The sequence below is a fragment of the Opisthorchis viverrini genome, assembly GCF_000715545.1.
Source record: "Opisthorchis viverrini unplaced genomic scaffold opera_v5_576, whole genome shotgun sequence".
NCBI lineage: Eukaryota > Metazoa > Platyhelminthes > Trematoda > Opisthorchiida > Opisthorchiidae > Opisthorchis > Opisthorchis viverrini.
The window spans coordinates 66,359-88,142 of NW_008752241.1; the positions used below are offsets into that span (position 1 = coordinate 66,359).

The window sequence follows — 21,784 nt, forward strand, 5'->3', positions numbered from 1 at the left end:
GGAAGTTGTATTAGTTCTGATTGTAGTGTGACAGATGAGGTGAATGTACGAATCTGCAAGGCTCGGGCCGCGTTTGCTAACTTGAGACACCTATGGCGTCAGAATGGTTTATCCCTGAACCTGAAGGGACGTGTGTATCAAGCTACAGTACGGTCTGTCTTGTTGTATGGCTGTGAGACTTGGACTATTCGAGCAGCGGAAGTGAAACGTATTCAGGTGTTCGACAATCGTTGTCTCAGAACCATAGCTCGTGTGAGTTGGTGTCGGCGACTCCGTAATGAGGCAGTTAGAAAGCGCGTTTTCGGTTGTGCCACGGGTACTTCTATCGAAGAATGTGTCCAGCACTAGAAGCTGCGTTGGTTGGGACATGTGTTACGTATGCCGAACCATCGCTTGCCGAAGAGTGCTGTTTTCCATGCCCAGCTCAGAGTGGCGTAAGCAGAGAGGTTGGCAACCCTTGACCTGGCAGAGGAGTATGAAGGAGATCGGTGCTAGTCGCCTTCCAGGGCGGGGACCGCGTGATCCTCACTGTGCCTGGTTGGAGACACTACAAGATATGGCTGCCAACCGATGTCAGTGGCGTTCTTGTTGCCAGTTTCTATTCAGATTGCCTGAGTGAATGTCTGGAGGTGTAGGCACCTCGGAAGGATTGTGGTTAGCTAGCACTAATTCCCTTCCCCGTCCACCTTTACTCTTTTTACAATAAGGCTTTCAAATAAGTCATGGTTGTACGGTAGTGAAGCATCAGTGTTGAACACTGATGTCATGCTGTCGGTGATGATGATGATGATTGGAGAGGGTCAATGGTAGTGACACTCACTGTAATCGGTGGGTTCACGTTGACCGTACCCGACCTCTAAGTCCCCCCACCAAGCGACATCCTACATTAACGTGCTATTCTGCTGGTTTTCAAGTTCATACCTTATCTAATCTGTTCTTGTTCGTTTGATGTGGCCAGTCTCAAATGCAATTCATTGGTTCCATTTTAGCTTCGGTCTCGTTACTCCCTTTGACAGGGCAGATTGTGTATCCGGTCATGAATTTATTATTTGGGCCATTTACTACGTAGTTTATTACTGTATCTGTCTGTAGCTTACTGGTCCACGTCCTTGAACAACCCAACTCGGTATCATTTATTTCAGACAAATGCTGATGCTCTGTTATCGGGTTTCCACGAATCGTGGGTCATTGGCAATCAGGCGAATTCACACATGATGACAGCTGATGTTGCAGGCCTGTCCGCCACTACCCATGGTAACATACATATGACCCAGTGGATCCATGATGTTGCTGCTTCAGTCGACAATACATCAGGGTTACAGAACTCTAGTTTGTCCGATCGACAATCCGACATAGCACAAGAATGGTTGGATCTACATGATGAAGTGTCGCGACTTCGTTCTGTCGCTGACGATCTCAGGTGAGTCATTGCGCAATGTGGACACGCCGCAGATGTTATTATTGTGTTATGTATACTTGAATCCTGTTATTCCTGTTGTTTCAGTTCGCGGACACCTAATTGGTTGGCATTAGCTGAATTTTGGTTGAAATCACCTACTCACATTCGATCTCATAAAAGACTCACAGTGTCCATAATGGTGCTCATTCGGCGTGATATGTAACGGCCTCTTTGGAGAAATAGAGCCGACAGGTTTTTTTTAAAAAGCGATCAGGCGCCGTCCGGAGACAAGTTCCTGATGAACTCTACCACGGTTCATTGTTCTGGGCCTATACACGCACGAAGTGATATAAACTAGTCATTTCCGTATTGTTTGGTGTTTGTTCGATACAGGTTGCTTGCTTAGTTGTGTCTGTATTTCTTCAAGGCCCGTTAACCATTTTATTGACTTTTTCTTTTGCGACGTTCAAATCAATGTATTCTGTGCCAGCAGTACGTTTTATAGGGTTGATTAGAGCTCACCGGTTTCGCTATGCTTCCGGGCTCATCAGGCATGCGCGCTTCCCAGATTTTTAGATCTGTATGTTTGTCTTACCAACTGTTAACTTTTCAGACGGTCTTTATACGGGTAAATTGTCAGATAATTTTCTATCCGAATGGCCATCCATCCCCGCCCGGGACTCGATGATTGTGGGTCATAGGCATGGACCCTAACTGAAGGTTCACAGTGAAGGTGTGATAAAATCCAGAGAAACTCAATCGCATGAGGCTCTTCTTCCTCGCTGGGACTCAGCAACTGGTCCCACAGGAATCGTATACTTGACCATTCGGTTAACACTTATAGGATCCAATCATACCTTTACTGTGAACAGTAGGCGTACAGTGAACTACTCCACCCGGGTCAGTGACCTTTCAAGTAAAGTGGTCTGATTGTCCACAAGTAGTCAGTGTTTGGTTGAACAAAGGCCCGTAATGAACTCAATTTCCCCAGCTCCGCATACCTTCGGATGACCTGGGCTGCTGTGATAATTCATCTGAAGGTGCTACTCAGATGGTCGTGTGTTCGGTCACCCACTCCACACTCCCTTCCAATGAGTCCCAGTGAGGTTTCATGTGACTGAGCTTTTTGAGATCCGATTGTACTCTTCAAATTCCATTTGTTTCTTGGATCACTTACCTAAGCGTGTATTGAGTAAATCACTCATTTGTGAACTGAGATTATGTTAACGTGCACGTCGAATGAATTTTTCATTGACATGTTTTACTGCACGGTGAAGGAGTACCAATCGCAGTGGTGAAATACAGCACTTGTACTGGACATCATGGGGGGCACTTCTCAGTTTTTCCTGAGAACAGACAGTTCTCCGAACAAGTGTCTTCGATAGGACTTCAACTTAACAGTACAATTATTAATATCTTTGTTCTACCTTAAACCAAATTGCACGAAATTTGACTCCTAAACTCATAATAAACGAGAGATTAAGCTGGGTCCCAAGTGAATCTCCCTTCAAAAACAAATTTGTATGCAGATGAGTGTAATTGTTGGATTTTGTGCATTTAGCACATGTGGTTGACGGAAAGTTGGGGACTGTGTCTATATGAGACCGAAGAAGGGTAAAACAGGTCGTGGACTGTCGGCGGGTTTTCAGCAACCTTATGAGTAGTTTGTTACGCCCATACAATAAATAAAATGTTCGGGAGCGCTAAAGCGCTGTCTAAAGGTTTCAAAGGGTTTGTGTCACTTGATTTCATTCACTCTGTCATAACCGACCGTGTACTCCTTTCCTAGTAATCCCAGTAAATTGATGTAACCGAATTCGAAGTTCTACACCCTTGGGGGTGTTTTCCTGCTCCCTTATAATGTCGCATTCATTTTTTGACTGTAATTGCAAGTTGAGGCCTTACTAAAAGCATCTTTTATCAAGGCCATCAATACCCACATTGTTTCTTCAAGGTACCTCTCATCTGAGTCTGTGATCCGCAATGAAACAAGGCTGTGAAATTACACACACACAAATCACAAATTAACTTGGGGTTAACGGTGAACATACCTAAATGTCTAATGAGTCTCATCTGAAATAATCTGTAATTGAATATGCTGCACAGAAGCGCCTCGCGTTTCACTCAGCTGGAACGGTATTCAAGATATCGTAGGGTTGTTCTTGACCTGACATTACTTATCACAACCTTGCTGAAAATCCTTCGATAGCCCATTTACTGGTTTCGCTCGTCTTCGGACTCCTCAGGTTCACCTAGTCCTTCAGTTTCCATCAACTTTTCTCATAGTTGATCGTCAAATTGAAGGTAGAGTAGGTATAAGATGGGATCTTGTGGCTGCGCTCACCTGTTGAAACCCAAGAAGAGTAAAAATGACGGTGGCTCCACCGTACTTCACACAAATAAACAGCGTCACTCTATTCGAAGAGGGACAGACAGTTTCCTGGGGTAGCTATGGGAAGATCACTGTGTTTCCATAGCATAGGCTTACCAACTAAAGTTGACTGCTTCCAGTCACAAATTAACGCTTATTGATCGTGTCTTGCCTTGTTTTTGAAGGGACAGGTGTCAGTCAGTTTCGTTTTATCCATAGTGTGCGAATTGAAGTCAAGGTGATGAAACTCCAAAGCACTCCGTATCTTGGTACTGTGAGGGGATTGAGTATTTTCAATAGAGATTTCATCCCTTCCGTGAATCCAGTCTGTATTGGAAAGCCGAGGAGGACTGTACAACTGTGTTATCCTCATTGGGAATCATTGCAGTGCGCACCTCACGAAACTCAAAAAGTTTCGAACGCGTGATCTTCCGGTGGGTGATTGAACACAACCGTTAGACTGCGAGTGATTGATCAGAAGTTTGAAAGGTCCCCACTTGGACAGGACGTACTGTCACTTATTGACTGGCTTCTCGAGTAACGATGTCCCAGATCCAAGTTGCGCTCATCTTGTGAAATTATCCCTCTGAGCTGCTTATTGGTTCGTTTTCCACTTGAGTTTCTGAGTGCTACTCTGGGAGAAAGATTATTCCTGTTCGATTACTACATGCTTTTGCTAGCCCAAGATTCATATCTAAAAAAACGGCTTGCAAAAATTTTCAACTTTAAATTGCTTATGAGTTGGATTTTGCTTTCGCACAAATGACGCTGTATTCGCAATACAGTTGGGAGTCACCAAAACTGTTTCTTTGGAATTTTTCTTCGACAATGGTTTTCTATATCGTGGGAGTACTTTACCTCGATATTTTGAATGTTGAGCTAGCTAAACCCCCGAATTTATGTTTTCAATACATATTCGGTTGTAGCAAACCATTAACTGGCGAATCATTCTCACGGTTTTCAAATGCGCAATTTATTCACCGTAATTCGATTCGGTGATGTTGCGGAGTATGGGCTTCTCGGGGAGGGGCTACTTTGTTTCTGGTCTAGTTGTCAAAGTTGGCAGTTTGATTGGAAACGCATCCTCGCCACTGGTGGCATCATCAATGGGGGAATTAGGACGAACGCAGTCCGCACTCTCGATGGGCGATCAAATGTATGCAACCCAACTGCCTAGCTCAGTAAGCAGACCAACGACCAAATAACTCGATTCATGTTTTCTTTGACTATGTCCTACTCACCTTCACATTCTTGAAGGTCTCAGAGTACAAACGGGTTTTCTTACTATCTCTCTTATTACAGCGGACTAATGGTAACCTACGAACGAGCTCTATTGGATGCGGACGCGTATATGCATAGGTGTAACACTGCGGCCGTTGCACGACTGACACGACTAGCGCAAGAGCGTGATGAAGCTGTGGAACAGGTTGCCAATATGCACAAAGCTTGTGAATACATGGTCCGCGGCATCCAGCGGGCAAAAGAAACCATTGAAACGAAAAAAGAAGTGAGTTTTTCCAGGTTAACAACTTTCGTCCTAACTGTCAATTTGCACGAACAGACGCAGACAAATCCGTTCTATTCGCTCGCCTACCATCTGTGTTCAACGCTTGCCCCAATCATAGACAAGACCACAAACGTAGTGTGCATATCTTGTCAGTGATATAATTGGGAGGTCACTTGTTTCTCAGTAGTATCTAGTTCGACGTGAATTTGTTTGCTTCTGTCCCGCTGTCGGATATCTGTACACTATTGAGGTACTTCACAACAGATTGAATTGCTGCTGAGGATAAGACATAAGGGATACTAGGAAACCAGTTGTGAACCACTTCCTGGTTGACCGCACAGCTTTTGTGTGGAATCGAACCTCGCTTGTTCGTACAACAAAATGCGATCGTAGGACAGGATGGATGTGGAAACTAGCTAGACGGAACCGCCTTAACTACACGACCCAACATTTTTATAGTTCATTACGGCTGAAACTAAATTCGCACGAAGGTGGTCCGAACAGGTACCGCCCATCTCCAACCGTTCAGTCGCATTTTCAGTGCATGAAAAAAATTCATTTGCACACTAATTTGAAGAATATCATGAACGATAGATTCAGCTGGGATTCATTGAGTCATTGAGACCAATGCGTAACTGAGTGCATTCCTCTCCAATTCGGGATCCAATGGAGCGTGAGGTTAACGGCGAGTCCCGGAAAGGGCGAAACTGAACGGGGGCCGTCGGAGACCTTTCGACAACCTCAAGTATCGTTTTGTCAAGAATGTAAATTTTTCTGTATAAAGTCGTTAGATGTTTTCCCTAGCATTGTTGTCAACTAGTAAGCAACAGCTACATGATGATTCATTGGTAGAAAATTATGGTGATGAACTCGACGTCAGTACAGTGGTTACCGTCCGCAATACGGATCATCGCTGAGAAAGGAGATAGTAGACCTCCACTGATAGCCAACTGGTGGAAGGATTGCTCACTAGGGAACGGTGTTGTAATTCTTCCTGGAAGATTCATGTATGGACATTTTGGGTTCGCTGTTCAGTACAGTCGTAGCAACCTAGCTTGTGTAGCTGGCCATTGATTTGTTCACTGGTTACTCATGCTTCACAACCAATTGTTGTATAACGGAGAAATGTGTCGCATCAGTCGGTTTGCAAACACACCCCAACTCGTAAGTTGAGTCAGTTTTTCCCAGAACATGTGCCACTCGTGTTAGCACGCCACAACCCACCGGACAACCCTCATATTTCTGAAGGTACCACTGTTGAGCATATCTCGTTAATTGTTTGTGTTAAGGATACGTATGGGCGATATCGATTTTGCGACAGATCCCATGCGCCTTCACGATGAGCTGTACTACGCTTTTCTCATGGCGTTTCTTGAACACGCTGACTGGGCTGCTAGTTAGCATCCAGCGAGATTGTGGTATTGAGCCTCTACGCAATTTCTTTTACCTTTGATTCTCTGGTTCTTTCGTTATTAGGAAGCCAAAATAGCACGCTTTGGTTCAGGGAGGCTTTAAATTGAGGGATGTGGAAGTTGGTAACTTGTAAGCTTTTTCGTCGCCAGCTAAAGATAAGGTATACTTGTGTGTACAAGTGTTCGCATATAGTCACCTGTCACCACTATCATTACCAAATTTTCACCGTACACAGTGAATAAAATTAACTTCATCGATTAGCTGTGTTTCGCTCTGGGACTCATTTTCCAAAGTACGATGACACTGATTTTTCTACTCAACGGGTTGTTTGCTCGCTACAGATTGTCCTTTATCAGATATCTGTCGTTGGGTTTTTGCTCTTTGCCTGTGTTTTACGTATCTTGGAAGTTCTGATTGTAGTGTGACAAATGAGATTTATGCACGAATCTCCAATGCTCGGGTCGCGTTTGCCAATTTGAGACACCTGTGGCGTCAAAGTGGTGTATCCCTGAATCTCAAGGAACGTGTGTATCAATATACAGTGCGAGATATTTTATTGGGACGTCTTCAGATGTTCGACAATTGTTGTCCCAGAACCGTAGCTCGTGTGGGTTCCTGTCGGCTTATTCTTATTCGAGGCAGTTAAAAAGCGAGTTTTCGGCTGTGCAACGGGTACTTCCATTGTGTCTAGCACCAGAAGCTGTGTTGGTTAGGTCATGTATTGTGTAAACCGAACCGCTTGCCGAAGATTGCTGTTTTTTTCATGCCCTATTCGGAATGGCGTAAGCACAGAATTGGTCAACACTTGACTAAGTTGATAGGTATGAAAGAGCTTACCAAGCTCTTGAGTGTTGTCGGTGCTACTCACCTTCCAGGATGGAGACCGCGTGATTTTCACTGCGCCTAGTTTGAAACGCTGCAAGATATAGGTGCTTATCGCTGTCACTGGCGTTCAGTTTCTATCCAGATTGCCTGAATGGATGTCTGGAGGTGTAGGCACCTCGGAATGATTGTAGTAAGCTAGCTTTAATTCCCTTCTCCGTTCACTTTCATTCGTTTCTTCACAATAAGGCTTTCAATTAAATCATGGTTGTAAGGCAGCAAAGCATCTGTGTTGAACACTGATGTCATGCTGTCGATGCTGATGATGCTAATCTTCACCACATCCAGTATAATATGTCGTTTATCTGGTGTGTTTGGGTACAGTAAATCGAGCAAATGTAGTGCGCGCGACTTGGGCCCGAATTTATTTTTCTTTCATTCAGCAACTTAGATGCTTCTCATTTCGGGACGGGAAGAGGGAGCATCGGATGTACGTGCATGGTTATAAATGAGCATTGCTTGCATTATTTTGTCGTGACCCCCTTCTGGAGATTAATGAGTCAATTCCAGTGCCTTTGAACCACGATCGGTGGCGAATTCGCGGCATAGGACCATCCATTTTCTATCCCATTGCTTAATACAGTAAACTAAAACGCGACCAGATAAACCAATATAGGCTTAAACTGTGAAGAGTCTTCTTCGGTACGACTGCTTCGGGTACCGGTGGTCTTCAAACGACATGCTAGAACCACTAGAGTTGGATTGACCTGGAAAGTGTAACCCTGTCGATCCGACCTACCTCCACTGTCCATCGTGAGTATCAGCAGTACCATTTCCCACAAGCCCATCTTAGTGCGAGTCGGACAGTCGTTTATGCACACGGATTTTTGTCCAGAGGCCGATTTCCGTACGTGAACGCCAATGGGCTGTTTTTTAGTTGCTTGGGAGAATGGTATAGCTTTTCGGCAAACGAAGTGGTGGTCGCTGAAAAATAAGTAACTGGATCAGCTTGGAAGGGTTGTTTGATTAAATACTTGGTTGGCACCTCACTGCACCGCTCATTAGCAGTTGCTTTGTGAAAAGATTCATGGAAATTGTGTTGACCCTATAATTTACTCTTAAGCGCCACGTAGGCCGCCGTTGACAGTAACCATTAGCTGAATGAACCATCCTCCGACACCTTTAATCCTGTTCATTACGATCGTAGCCCACATTATTTCGGCTAAATACATGGACTGTGACCGTTCAAGTTGGATTCGCTCTCCTAAGTTTACGAGAAGAAATACTCTACTGACATCGATGTTCTTAGAAATCAGTGCTTTTTGATGAAAGATGGAAGAATGTAAGTGCACGCAACGTTGTTTGCTTCTGCTAATTTAGCTAACTCCGCATCCTTCCTTCTCAATACCTCTTTGTATTGATTGGCTCGCATTTGCTTATGACGATCCTCCCTTCGAGCGCACACTCATGAAACCGATGTTAAGTGTTCTTAATCAAGATTCCATTCTTCAAGTGAAGCCAATCTATGCTGAAAAGCCGAGAAGCACTGTACGGCTTTTCTATTCTTATTTGGAAACTGTTCGCTCGTACAGGAAGGGGTCAGTTAATCCGACTGTGGTATGGTTCCAAGATTGAAGACCAAAGGGCATCTTTCCGAGTTCAGGTTGTTTTTCTCCAAAGGCGATTCACTAAATGTTACTTCATCATATCAGCCACTGAATTTCGAAGAGAAGCTTACTGTTTTCAGATCTGCTTTGTTTCAAAAAGCAATACAGCTTGACGAAATACCTTTATTTGAAAAAATTAGCCTACTTTTGGCGAGTAACTCAACTGGATCCCAGCTGAATCTCTCGTCTTTGACATTGTTCAACTTTTTGACCTTGTGTTTCTGATCTCGTCGTTTTCTTCCGCTCAAGCAATTGTCTTTGCTAGCCGATTTCCATCCTTTACAGAAACAAGCAGCGGCGGTCAGGTTACTCGAAAAATTTGAGAAAAAGTATCCAAAAATGGTGACAAGAACTGAGAAAATTGTCGAACATTTCGTGAACCACCTTGGTGATGCACTTGCTGAGAATCAGAGGCAGCAAGAAGCAGATCTGCGCAAACTGGACAAACTCCGATTCGATTTGCGTCAGGCAGAACTCCGCGAAGCAGCGGTCGCGGAACAAATCAAACAGCTGGTAGGTAACTTTTTCACATGTAACAATTCCGTTACATAATCTACTAAGGAAATTATGTGATCACCCCTAAGTGAACTCCATAACCACACATTCGGGAAGAGGAACCCAAATCCACGTGAGAAATCACTCTCGATTGTGACTCTAGTGTTTACCCACATGGCAGTCAACGCTATGTAGGTCATTTTGAGATAAATGAACCGAGCCTTTAGGTTCCTTTGAACCATTCAGTAGATTTCTGGGTTGAACAACTCGTGCAGTCTCGTCTTCCATGTAAAATGCAACATGATGACTACTTACCTTTGGATGCATACTCTATCCAGCAAATCAGTCACATCGTTCAAAATACGACATACTTCATGTTCGATGGTGGAATACCCTTAGCAAGCTCGCTTCACATATCAGGAGTTTGTCGTCCAAATCCTGATATGACTAAGGATGTGATGCATCAGTAGCTAGCTGTGATAAGGACGATATTCGAGCCTAGTGCCCTACCTTTGGTGAGAACTAACCATAAACGCCGCGCTAGAATAAGATTTGAAATAAGGATGATCTAACTTATCAGCGGAACCGAGGCAATGTCAGAGCAGACCTGCAGTCTTTCTGAGCGCACTTTTGTGCTTGTTTCTAACAGCTACTCAAACGATTTTTATGCACAATGAAGCAGCCGTCCACCTAAACCGAAGGTCCTCGAGGCAACATGAACTAATCGATCCAGGCCTGTATTGTGCTTTCAGTCCTGCGTTAGTCCCTCTCTCACGCTGTTCCTCCCCACACGATAAACCATTACAGAGAGTAGGGAGACCCAGTTTACTTTTGATGGAGTAGCACCAAGTGGTGGTGGAACGCTTTTATGTACTTTTCGAAACTGTCCCTCTTGGAAGGTTGTTCTATTATAATCATCACTTTCTTTAGGTTTCATTTCGGCTAAATTCACATTACTTTACAGATTGCCAGTTAGTATGTGATGTTCGCACTACCGAATGTTAACTGTAACATGCGATTCCCTTTTTTAGGCAACAGTGCTGATTATACCGGCATTGTTAGGATACTCACCGGAAGTTCTCGGGTTCGAATCTCGAGATTTGGGAAGATTCAAACTAGTGAATATCTACAGCAAGACTGATAGAACTGTGGATCATTTGATTGTAGACCGAGTTGCAGGGTGGAAGCTCTACTGGTACCCAAAAATCTCACCGTGTATAAATTCTTTAAGGTGTCGAGTTCAAGTGTTAGAAAACCCTCAGTTAAAATACAATTCCGAGCTCTCCATTACACTGTATTTTTAGACCTTAAACAAAAGGCCATTGGCCCACCTGCTGAGGCTGTAAGGCTTACGGCTCCTACAGACTCGCCAGTATTACCCTGCAATCCCTTTATGGGTATTCAAAGTGTACCCCGTTCGCGAGGAAATAACCTTTCTCTCTCCACTCACGGCTCCCACCATTTTTTGTTCTTGCAGGAAAAACAATCTTCTGAGTTAACCAGGATTTGTCAACAATTTTTCCCCTGAAGAATCCGGATTCATTTCGTTCACTCTTATTTTTTTAAATTCTAAGCTACGTGTCTCCATTGGTCGTTATATAGTTCGTGTATCTGTTGATTTTACGAACTGTTTTTCCTCACTGATCGGGTCGGGTCCTAATTTCCTACATTCACGTTATGGCAAGAATCTCGCCCTTCAAATTCAAAGACTTTTGAAAATGTGTCCATCCTACATTTGCTTCGATACACGTCTGAATGCGTTTCTTATCTGACCGATAGATTTTTTAGCCAGTAGAGAAGTCCATGAAAACATCACTACCACATAAATTCTGGAATGCTCAGGCTTAGAAAACCTTCAGTTGGTCCGTTTTTTCTCGTGGTGCAACAGTACTGATCACGGTCTGACAGCTTTTGCCCATGGACTAGCGAGGTTTCGGCAATGGTGAATCAGCTGACAGCAGAATTCTCCGCAAAACGTCACATGGCAACACCACGGCATGGCCAGCGTTACCCCTCCGTATGTGGGTTTCACATGCCCTAAAAACAATATGAATTCCCGATCATCGAATCGATGGTACGACGGTCACCGACAAGCATTGGATCCCGTTGTCCTCAGAATTGCACTTGAGACTGGACGAATCCGTACAAACATCAGAGCCAACAGATGGGTTCGAGCTAAAATCCAACGGCGTTGCCGACAGGCTTATTTTCCTCACCGTTTCTTGCGATATGCACTTGGCGATGCAAACACTAGAAGTGCACCCTCGGACAAAAGCCGTGCAGTGCCTGTAGCGTCACTGGTAAACAAATTCTCATGTTATTCCACGATTGTCCCGTACGCCACTTAACAGGAGTTACTCGGGATGTCCTAGGTGCCAATCCGTTCCTACTTGGGAGAAACTTGTCTGAAGTAAACTGGGACAAAAATTGTAACATAATCACACTGCTGCGTTGAAGGGTTGGAGGTATTTCTGTAAACAACACCATAACATTAAAACTGCGAGGTTTTTTAGGAGGGATATGCGCAGACCTCTTACTGGTATAACATAGTCTGAATATCAGAAGTTTGAGTTTCAGATTCCTATTTGAACACTTCAAAAACCAATAAATTTACTTCCTATTTGTCTGCGCTGTTATTTCAAGCAATCATAGGATATCAATTTGTAAAATTGCTGAAGAGCAGGTGCCCTGCCTTCGGAGATATTTTGGTTCTCTCGGTGACCTTCCCTTGCTATGGGTTCTCCTATGGTAAAATTTTTCATTGCTCAGGTCTAGGTAGTTTCGAGCATTTGTTCGGCTCTGATCGCAACCATTGCGGATAGTTGCCTCACTACGCACCAACAGGTGTTTGCCCCGCTGCATCAGAAGAAAACAGCATTACTCAGCCAATGGATAGGAAGCTGACGGTTGTGTTACCCTGAACTTCTGCCAGGTAGCTAGTATAGTATAGCATAGTGTCCGATCTGCTAGTGAATCAAACGATAAAACCAATTTGCGAAGGCAATTTGATAGTTGAATTGCCTATTACACTCTCCCCATTAGGGCGCATGGTGAGTGGGTCGAAATCAGAGAGAATACGTTTGCCTAGAGTATAGTGAAAGTAGAACTTTTGCGCTCATTCATAGTCGTGTTGATTCTCGCTGAAGTGCATGAAGTAGCCGATAGGTTGAAGGGTGCGGATTTATATAAGCTTTCCGGTGGTCTCTCGTCTCCTAATTAATTAAATATGGACCACTAGAATTCAGAGCAAGTTAGTTTTCCCTTTGATCTATATAGTGAGTGAAACAAAAACAGTCGTTCGGCTGGAGCACCCTTTCAGTGCCTAGCTGCCATGCCACCAGAAGGAAGCACGAGGGCTTTGGTACTGCCAGACTGACTAAGCCTAGATAGAAGAAGTCGAGATACGGGAACCGGGCTTCGAATCACGGACCTTCCAGTCATTAAATTCGCGCTCTAGCCACTGAGCCGCCTTACCCCCATAAGTAAGTAGCATGTAGACAGATACCCTTCACGTAGAGTGACAAGTTGGTTTCCTTTTCCAATTACATCCTCGTTTGCTTTCCTTGGATTTTGTGGAAAAAAGAGCATCAGTGAGTGCAAGTCATAAATGTCCTGCTCTAATTTTTCTCACCAAGCCGGGAGGAAGTCGGTTTGTGCTTGTTCGGGATCGTGTCGGGTTATTGAGGGCCACTTCTGTTTAAACTGGATGATGGTTCGAAAACCTATTGGCAAACCTCTTGATGGAGCTCGAAGCATCGTGATGAAGAAGCCATATTAGCATACTACGCGAAGTGAGAGAGAAATATGAATTTTCTTTCTTCATTTTTAGCACCTATATGTTAGATCTGTAAGCAGCCCATCGATTTGGTTTCTGGTCAGATCTCTGCTTCCCAATTTTTCTCCAAAACGTCCGAAATGGTGCGTGTTTGGAAACCAGTAGCAGGAAGGTTTACACTAATACAAAGGAATGTAGGACAGAAATAATTAAACCTGATATATATAACTATATGAAGAAATGCATTCAAATATGTGGTGAACGAGGCGGAGGATGCCTGAAGGGGATGTCAACTTTTTGCCCGTGGTACTGGAAAGATCTTTATGTTTGAGAGAGGGTTTTGGATTTTCACAGCACAGGGTTGATTGCGCTTGGGGGAAAATCACACGGAGAACAGCACCAATTTTGGTGGAATGCACGCAATTCTAAAATGAGTTGCAGTTAACCGTACACTTAGCTGAATCACTCGTTTGTGATATCCTTTGACTGCGTATGTTGTGCACGGGCTGCCTCATGTCTCATTTGGTACGATACTCGCAATACATTGTCTAGACCTAACGCACTGCTCATGAGGTTGCTGAAAGCTCCTCCACAGCCCACTACCGGTTTCGTCATATGATGCTTTTCAGGTAGGTTTGGCCCCGAACCATCTGAACAACTTATGTTCTTTTGTTGGCAGCTAGGGAAGTAAAAATGTGAGATTCTGCTGGGATTCAGTTTCGTTTCCAATAATACCAAAATCATCTGTTTCGCACAACTTGGTCGTCAAGTGAAATATTCGGCCAGTGGGGGATGACGGCAAGAAAGTCAAGCACTTGTGAATGCGTTGCACAACCACGCGGCCTGTTAGAGTGAAAGTCGGTGCGGGAGACCTCCATATAGAAGATAGTTTATAATAAATCGCCCTATGCTGAGAGGATTAGAAACTTTCAGCAATTTCAGGTCGATGCTCTGAGCTAGCATCAACCACTGACTGGTATACCGGGTTTACTTGAGTCGATTCAGAAGTGCAGTGCTTCTTGACCGATGGATTCACTGAATGGACAAGGATCGACCGTTTGGAGTTTAAACTGCAATACACCGACAGGACTGTATTAAATTTCGTTTCAACACAGTAAGTTGCGGGCAATTTTCTACTCGGTTTTTACTTCCTACATCTCAAGTGAGACCAAGTCTCGGGAGGCCACATTTAGTCGGTCTCTCCAGTAGATTTTGTCAGTTATGAGCAGCAGTAAATTGTTTTACACTCAGAACAAAAGTTCATGAGATTCTAGTCGAACTTCTCAGTGTTCATGGTTGCCACACCTTATGTAGTCAGCGATAGCTGAAAAATCTGCCCAACTGCTGAGACCTTAAGGAGAGTACAGATATTATGATTGCGATACCAGATTTCACAAATACTCGTGTGTCGGAGGAAGTGATCTTTCTAACGCGTGGCCACGTAAACGGTTGTGAACACAATCATGTGAGTCTGCAGGATAACGGTGAGGCATATGCTAAATTCCACTCTGGGTTTTGGTTAAAGAAACGCAGTGCTACAGAGCTTTCATGGTAAGTGAATGTGGTATACCATACCAAGAGAAAGTAATTGACCATTTTTCACTATGATGGTGATAAACAGAGGTGGTCCACACATAGCAACCTTGAGGCGGACCTTTCTTCGTGCGCTCTCCTAACTAGATTCCACTCTAATTAGCTCACATAAGTAGTCCAAGAACGCAAATTACTAACGACGTGAGTTGGTTAGTGGCACACAACAAATTGTTCGAAATATGACAGCACCGTGAAGGTCGTCTTACTACTAACCTAAACCATCCATTCTCATATTCCCCAGTGAATAACGCACTTATATTGGAGTCCATAGTCTACAGTGAATCGTCGCTATCAGGCAGGGTGGTGCAATAAGTGAATGATAACCTGGCACCATCGTTATTGTAGCTAAAACACCGGTAAAGGCCACCGCCAGTGCTTGGCTAGAGATGAAGTTCAGTCAAGGGGAATCCCCCCGCACCATTTTCCAGCGCGAACAACTCGGACCAGAAATCTTCCGCGCCAGTCTGGTCTTAAGCACACATGTCTGGACAACTGACTTAAATGGTTCATCATCTCATGCATGATAGCTAGCTGCCACACCGCCCACGCATGTTATTGATCTGTGTTATGTGTTCCATCTTTTGATTGGTCACCGTGATATGTAGGTATTCTCTCGTCCATTTGTGAGATTTCGGGTTAACAAGCTAATTGACGGTCCCGCTCTGTGCGTCTGGTCATACACGCATTAGGAGACATCAGCGGCGATAGGTCGTAACCACACACAATCAGTCCAAACACACACATTCGCTAGGTAACAGCAGGAGCAAACAGCAATGTGACCTTAACAGAACACACTACTCATCAGGTTGCTGAAAACTTCGGAAGTGTAATTTGCAAATGTTATCTCTCGCCACTTAAGCTCTCATTGTTTTAATGGGAGAATCATCCAAGCTTACGTCACAGACGGATGTCTCCCCCCCCCCCAACCATAAACGCGTAAACTGGCATGAGCCATGTCAGGCTTTCTTTACGCGCCGGAATATGAAGTGGTATCTAAAGCCTGGTTTAGACCATACGAGGGTATGTTCGAAGTAGCCGGTGCAGCTCCGGATGGTGTAGCTTATGTTCGTTTGCGGAGCCAGTGGACACCACAAGTGTCAGCTTCCTCCTATCCATTTACTCAATTTCTTAGTTATGCGGGCTTACAAGGGCTCTGGCACTTTAAAATTTTAACGCAGGATACTAGATGAGCACCTGATTACCGGCTCTAATTATGATGGTAAAGCCTATTCCCCCCATCTTCGACTCTTCTCCAACAAGCCAGTATGACATTCGGACGATATTCTTGCTTCGGTGGATCCGCGAATCAGCTAAAACAGATATGTCATGTCGCACCAAAAGGTTCTGAGGACCCACTTGCACATCTATCCACATCACCAGCTTTTATTTTGTAGCCAAATCACTCAGAAGGATTAAGAAGAGCCTTGTGTAACCTGGAGGTCCGTTTTTACTAGTAATGTCATTAACTATTACCATAATCGTTACTACTAAAACAGGAGCTAAAGTGCAACTCTTGGGGGTGCTTCATGTACATTTCCATTATCACGAACTTTACGCCAAGGTGAATTTTTTCGACCGTCCAAATGACTTTTCTGCATCTAAGTTCTAAAGAACACAGATGCGTACTTACATACATATCGCCTTTAGTGAATGATTTCGGAATTTGTGCAATGCAAATAGTTGTGCGGCTCAAAAGTAGTACTATTCAGTTGATTTTCAGCCACACAGAATTCGACCAGGCCAAAGGAACTACTTGCAGCTGGCAAAAAACCTCAGAATATTCTAACAATGGTGCACTGGATAAAAATCGGCCAGGTACAACGCATATTTGCACCGAATGGAAGTGAACACATGTGTGTTGAGGCGAGTTGAAAGATGCAGCTCGTTTCCTTCCCGCTCTGTCCATACGTCGAGTCTGAACACATCATCAACCATCAAAAAAGACCTCCTTGACAAAGAGCACAAAGAAAAGTGATTTGTGACTCTGGAGAAAAGGGCTGGAAACGAAGTAGGTACACCGTGAGACATCAACGGGCTATATGATTCTGGGTAGGACAACACCATTGGGAGCGACTCAATGTGCTTTGTGGGTCTTATTAGCACACGAAGGTAGGTAGACCTTTATGAATTAACAGCATGCATGTCGAGAGAAATTACACGTACAGCGAGAATAACGTAAATCGCAACCACGAATGTTCGAAGATTCCAGAGCACTCATTCAGTCAGTATTAATCTTCGGATTGCATTGCTTTGTCATAGATTGTCCCCCACAAATATCTCCCAAACGATAGTTCGAAGAGAAGAATTATACTAGTCTCGAGAGACAATGGTTTTACATCCTAAATAGAAGACCCTTAATCTTATAAACTTTATTTGCCGCTGCAAGGTTTCCAATTCATCATCAAAAACTACTACTTTATTGTGAAATTGGGGATGATTTGGGAACACAGCCGGCTAACACCTACTATGCTGCGAGGGCATTGACGTTTGGGCGTTTGGAGACGCCAAAATCCTCAGATCGGGGAGGCTGGAGTCAATTTTCGCGACCATAGAGTAAGACCGGTTTTCAAACACCATATAGACAAGACCCTTTAATTTAAATTCTTCTCTCATGATATTAATGACGCAGATTTGCAAATGTTGCTCACGCCTTGTTGCTGAATTCATGGACCTTTGGGTTATAGTACAGTCGTGGTTAATATGGTTATTCAAATAAGGTGACCAGTGTCCGGAGGCCAGCCTTCCCTAATAACCGAACATCACACCATTTGGATGGATGTGTCACGCTCAGGATACGGACCAAACGAAGGCACGCCCTGAATGGCCAGAATGCCAGCCGATCCGGATCGAGCATCTCTGACTCGACGCTTCTCGCTCCCTCACGACCTTGTGGAACACCCTGTGATTACCCTATAAATACAGTTGTAATAATTTTCCTTTGTCTCCATATAGGGCTGTGTGGAGCGAACGTGTCTTTAGATACACCATAGTGGGCGGAGCAGGACGCCAAGGAACCGATACAGAGTTGCACCACCGTTCAGCAAGACACGACAACTGGCGACAACCCGAACCCACGGTGTCATTTCCAGCAGAGCAACTCCAATTAATTTTACAGCAACAACAGAAGCAGTTCAAAGAAGTAAATGAGGCTTGTTGAATCTCTGATGGCAGTATGTCGGTGAATGTGATAAAAACGGTTGAGCCTCCATCTTCTTCCACAGACGCCGCTGCCAGCTCGATTACTGAATTCAATTTCAACAAACTCCAGTTCTTCCCCAAGTTTTGCAGGAACACAAAGATAATGAAAATCCAGAAGCATTCGTTTGGACTTTGCAGGTTCACATCACATACGGAAATAAGTTGTTGCCTTTAAAATTCTATTTAGAGTAGACTGTATAGGATGATCACTGTCAAATAACAAGAACATGTTGTCTACATAGTCCGAGCCCATTAGTTTTTCCGTTGGTGCCTCGATAGCAAAATTGTTGATCCCTTACATTGTGCATTCCAAATCCCTCTCACGTGATTGTCAGCGAGATAAATGAACGAAAAGGAAGAGGAAGGTTAGCCTTGTTCAACACCGCTAATTGTGGGGAAAAACTTACGAACAGTTCGTTGTAACCCCCACAAAACCAGAGGACTGCAGAACGTCGAACATGTGAACAGACTTCGTGTACATGTAGAACTCACCGGTCCACGAATTTTAATGCCCAACTGAAAACGAAGAAAACCGCAGTTATTGGCCTTCGGTAGGTCTGCTCAAGCATTCTACCTAACATGAAGATATAACCAATGTACTCCACACCAGGATGGTATTTCGCCCACTGTCCTCGTTTTCGCTTATAACGCGTCAGGGTCTGACCAATGTATGACTAATGTAAAGCCTATATCTCAGTGGTTTGATTATTAGATTCGTGTATCTTTTTGTGGCAGAGGTTGGTGACTGGTTGGCTTCAGTTTTCTGGGATATATTCTGTTCTTAAACTTTTCAAGAGCAGAACACAGAGGCCAATAACAGTCTTAAAGTAGCATGGCTGGGGGACCACCTGGCTCGGTGAGCAGATGGCTACTCAAGGCTCAGACTGATGGAGGACCTCAGCCTACAGACCACAGTTTGAATTGGTCTGGTCAAATCAGAGGCATACGGATCATTACCAAACAACATTTCCTGTAAAGTACGAAGCAAAACGCTTAGATTTTGAGTATCATCTTTGACTAGCAGCCTTTGTCCTGCATCCAGCCGGGCAGATTAGTTTAAACAGCCCCCGTGCTCCTCTTCCTTCCCCTCAGCATTGTAATAACCTACTTCATTTCCAGCGTGCTCTGGTTCCACCATCATTCCGTGTCTACACACGGGCTCTGTTTGAGTTGGCGTTTAAGCGATTTATGTAACGGTTCAGAAAGTGTAAATCACCTTGTTGCAATTAGTAGCAATAATTATTGTGAGAAACATTATGCGGTGTATGTAGTCTCGGGAAATCCATACGCTTTTGAAGTATCACTCAGTAGGTATAATTTTATCATATTCACCCTCATTGGCAGTACAAAATGAGTTTAAACACAGATGCTGCACAGTTCTACAACCATGATTTATTTGAAGGCCTTATTGTGAAGAAAAAAGTGTATGGGGAAGGGACTTGGTGGCGGTCTAGGACAGTCACTTCGAGTTGCATACTCTTCCGGTACACTTATCCAGACACTCCGGATGGGATAGTAACCTGTGCTTCTATTCGTGCGGCTCCTTATCGAATCGAAAGGACAAACGGCGCAGAAGCAATTTTGTATGAACATTCACTCAAGCAAAGAAGCCTGAGATGTGGAACCGAATGATGCATCACTACCGGTTCAACTCGTTGCGGCAGTCGCAGAATCATATGAAGTTCGCAGTTGACAGCGCCAAAACACCGAAGGCGCATTAAGCTCAACTACTGTACTTGGATCTTTATTAAGGTTTCAGAAGTTCAGCAAGCGCCTAAGGATATAGTGTCTGAAGTGCATGTACAGGCAGCTCGCTTGCCAGTTTCATTGAGGGGACTGAAGATTAACGACTGAAATACACATGGATCATTGGAACAGTGCAACAGGTCACTTCCATGAGTGTCTGACTAATATGTTGACAGACGGCCTCTACGAAAGACTGGTAATCAGAAGGGGCGTGAAGGGATGTAAAACAGCATGGGGTAGTGAGACGGGAGGCGTCGCAGTCACATGCTTTCGTGGCCAACGCTGAATGAAGGTACCTTCATCCGTTAACTTAGTGGTTAACTGTGGATTGGGATACTATCATGGCGCTCGAACTGAGACAGAAGGATGATTAAGGTCCTTAACCAAAGCTGTGGCTCGGTTGGCTTGAGACTGCCTAGGTAGCTCAAATTTCAAGAAACAAATCATTGGACGTATTCTGACTTCCAATCTGGATGGTCAGGATAATGCACTCTTAGGACCTCCATCCGTTGAGCAGCCTCGTAGAAGAGACGTGTACGTTGCATGGGCATCCTCCAAGAGGACTCAATTTGGTATAAATGAACTTGATGGGGATCTGCCTCTTCGTGACGGTATTTCTAAACTACTAATAAGTAGTACAAAATTCGAAAAAATCGGAGAAGCCCCGGCGGGCCGCCTGTCCTTTTGTTCGCTTGCAAACAAGTTATGGCATGCTGGGAGGGATGAGGCAGAAGGGGATATCATGTTGAGATTCCCGCTGCGAAACAGTCTATTACTAATACATTCCGCTTTCTTCTATTGACTCATTGGAACCCTTGGAAATTACTGGAAAAAAGCGGAGTAAACGGCCACCTAGGTGCGACTTAACTACCAGTAAGACATTATTTTACATGTTTGAGCAAGCGCACTTTATAAGGCACTTTTTGTTGAGTTCTGGTAAGGTTTACTCGCTTACTGAGGGTCCCCTTCAGTGGAAGTTTTTCGGTTCCGTAAAATCATTTGCAATTACTGAACACTGAGATGTTGACAATTCCTTGAACCGCTTGAATAAAAAGCCATCCAAGTTAGGTTTGTGGCCTGCTTAGTGAGACACGAATGTATCCAAACTGAACGCATTACAGTAGCTAGTCCAAATGGAGGTTGAATTTACTAGTTGGCTTCTAGATCGACTGACTGAATTGTAAACACTAAACGCTGGCGAAAATAGAACTTCTGAAAAATCCTGTGACAGTTCTTGCAAATTGTGGAACTGTTATCTGTCACACACATCATAAAGTCCAGCTGTTACTTGTGAAATCGGCATTGAACACCACACTCCGGAAGCGCTTTCCTCCTTTGTTACCGCGAACGGAACAGTCCAGAGATAGGAAAAAATTGAAGAAGTACAGAATACCACATCGTTCCGCGAAGCCTGTTGAAATCAAGTTAGGTTTATAATTGGCGATTGAGGAAAAAACATGCCTCATTAGATAAGGGGTAGGATCAGTTGTCCTAGGTAGGGAAAGCCACGTGTAATGNGTAACGGACACTAAATGGAACCACTTCCCCCTTCAGATACCTTGAATTAGTAAGGTGGCAAAAAAATCCGAAACAACGCAAACGCAACAAAGCAAACCGATCATGTTCTTGATACGTCTAATGACAGATTAGTGGATTGGCGCTGACAAAATGAATTTTGATAACGAACCACGTGCGTGAGTGTAGTTATTGAAAAGTAATTGATTAATTATTATCAATTATTATTAATTAATTCAAGAGAGAAATTTGAGAAATTTCCATGAATCTGTCCATCCAACGG

At 44.0% G+C, this 21,784-nt stretch overlaps 2 protein-coding genes across 2 annotated transcripts in view; one reads left to right on the forward strand and one right to left on the reverse strand.

The window, feature by feature from the left end:
* The window catches only part of T265_15534 (hypothetical protein), a gene marked incomplete at both ends in the record, with an annotated part of 56,041 nt that extends 44,760 nt beyond the window's left edge, over positions 1 to 11,281 (forward strand). Inside the window, 4 exons of the mRNA XM_009178528.1 lie at positions 1,143 to 1,420; positions 5,073 to 5,277; positions 9,465 to 9,692; positions 11,152 to 11,281. Of these exons, the coding sequence (XP_009176792.1) occupies positions 1,143 to 1,420; positions 5,073 to 5,277; positions 9,465 to 9,692; positions 11,152 to 11,202 (762 nt within the window). The remainder of the gene's footprint in view (positions 1 to 1,142; positions 1,421 to 5,072; positions 5,278 to 9,464; positions 9,693 to 11,151) is intronic.
* T265_11775 (hypothetical protein) overlaps positions 1 to 21,784 on the reverse strand; it is a gene marked incomplete at both ends in the record, with an annotated part of 51,483 nt that overhangs the window by 25,313 nt on the left and 4,386 nt on the right. The window contains one exon of the mRNA XM_009178530.1: positions 8,312 to 8,496. Within this exon, the coding sequence (XP_009176794.1) occupies positions 8,312 to 8,496 (185 nt within the window). The remainder of the gene's footprint in view (positions 1 to 8,311; positions 8,497 to 21,784) is intronic.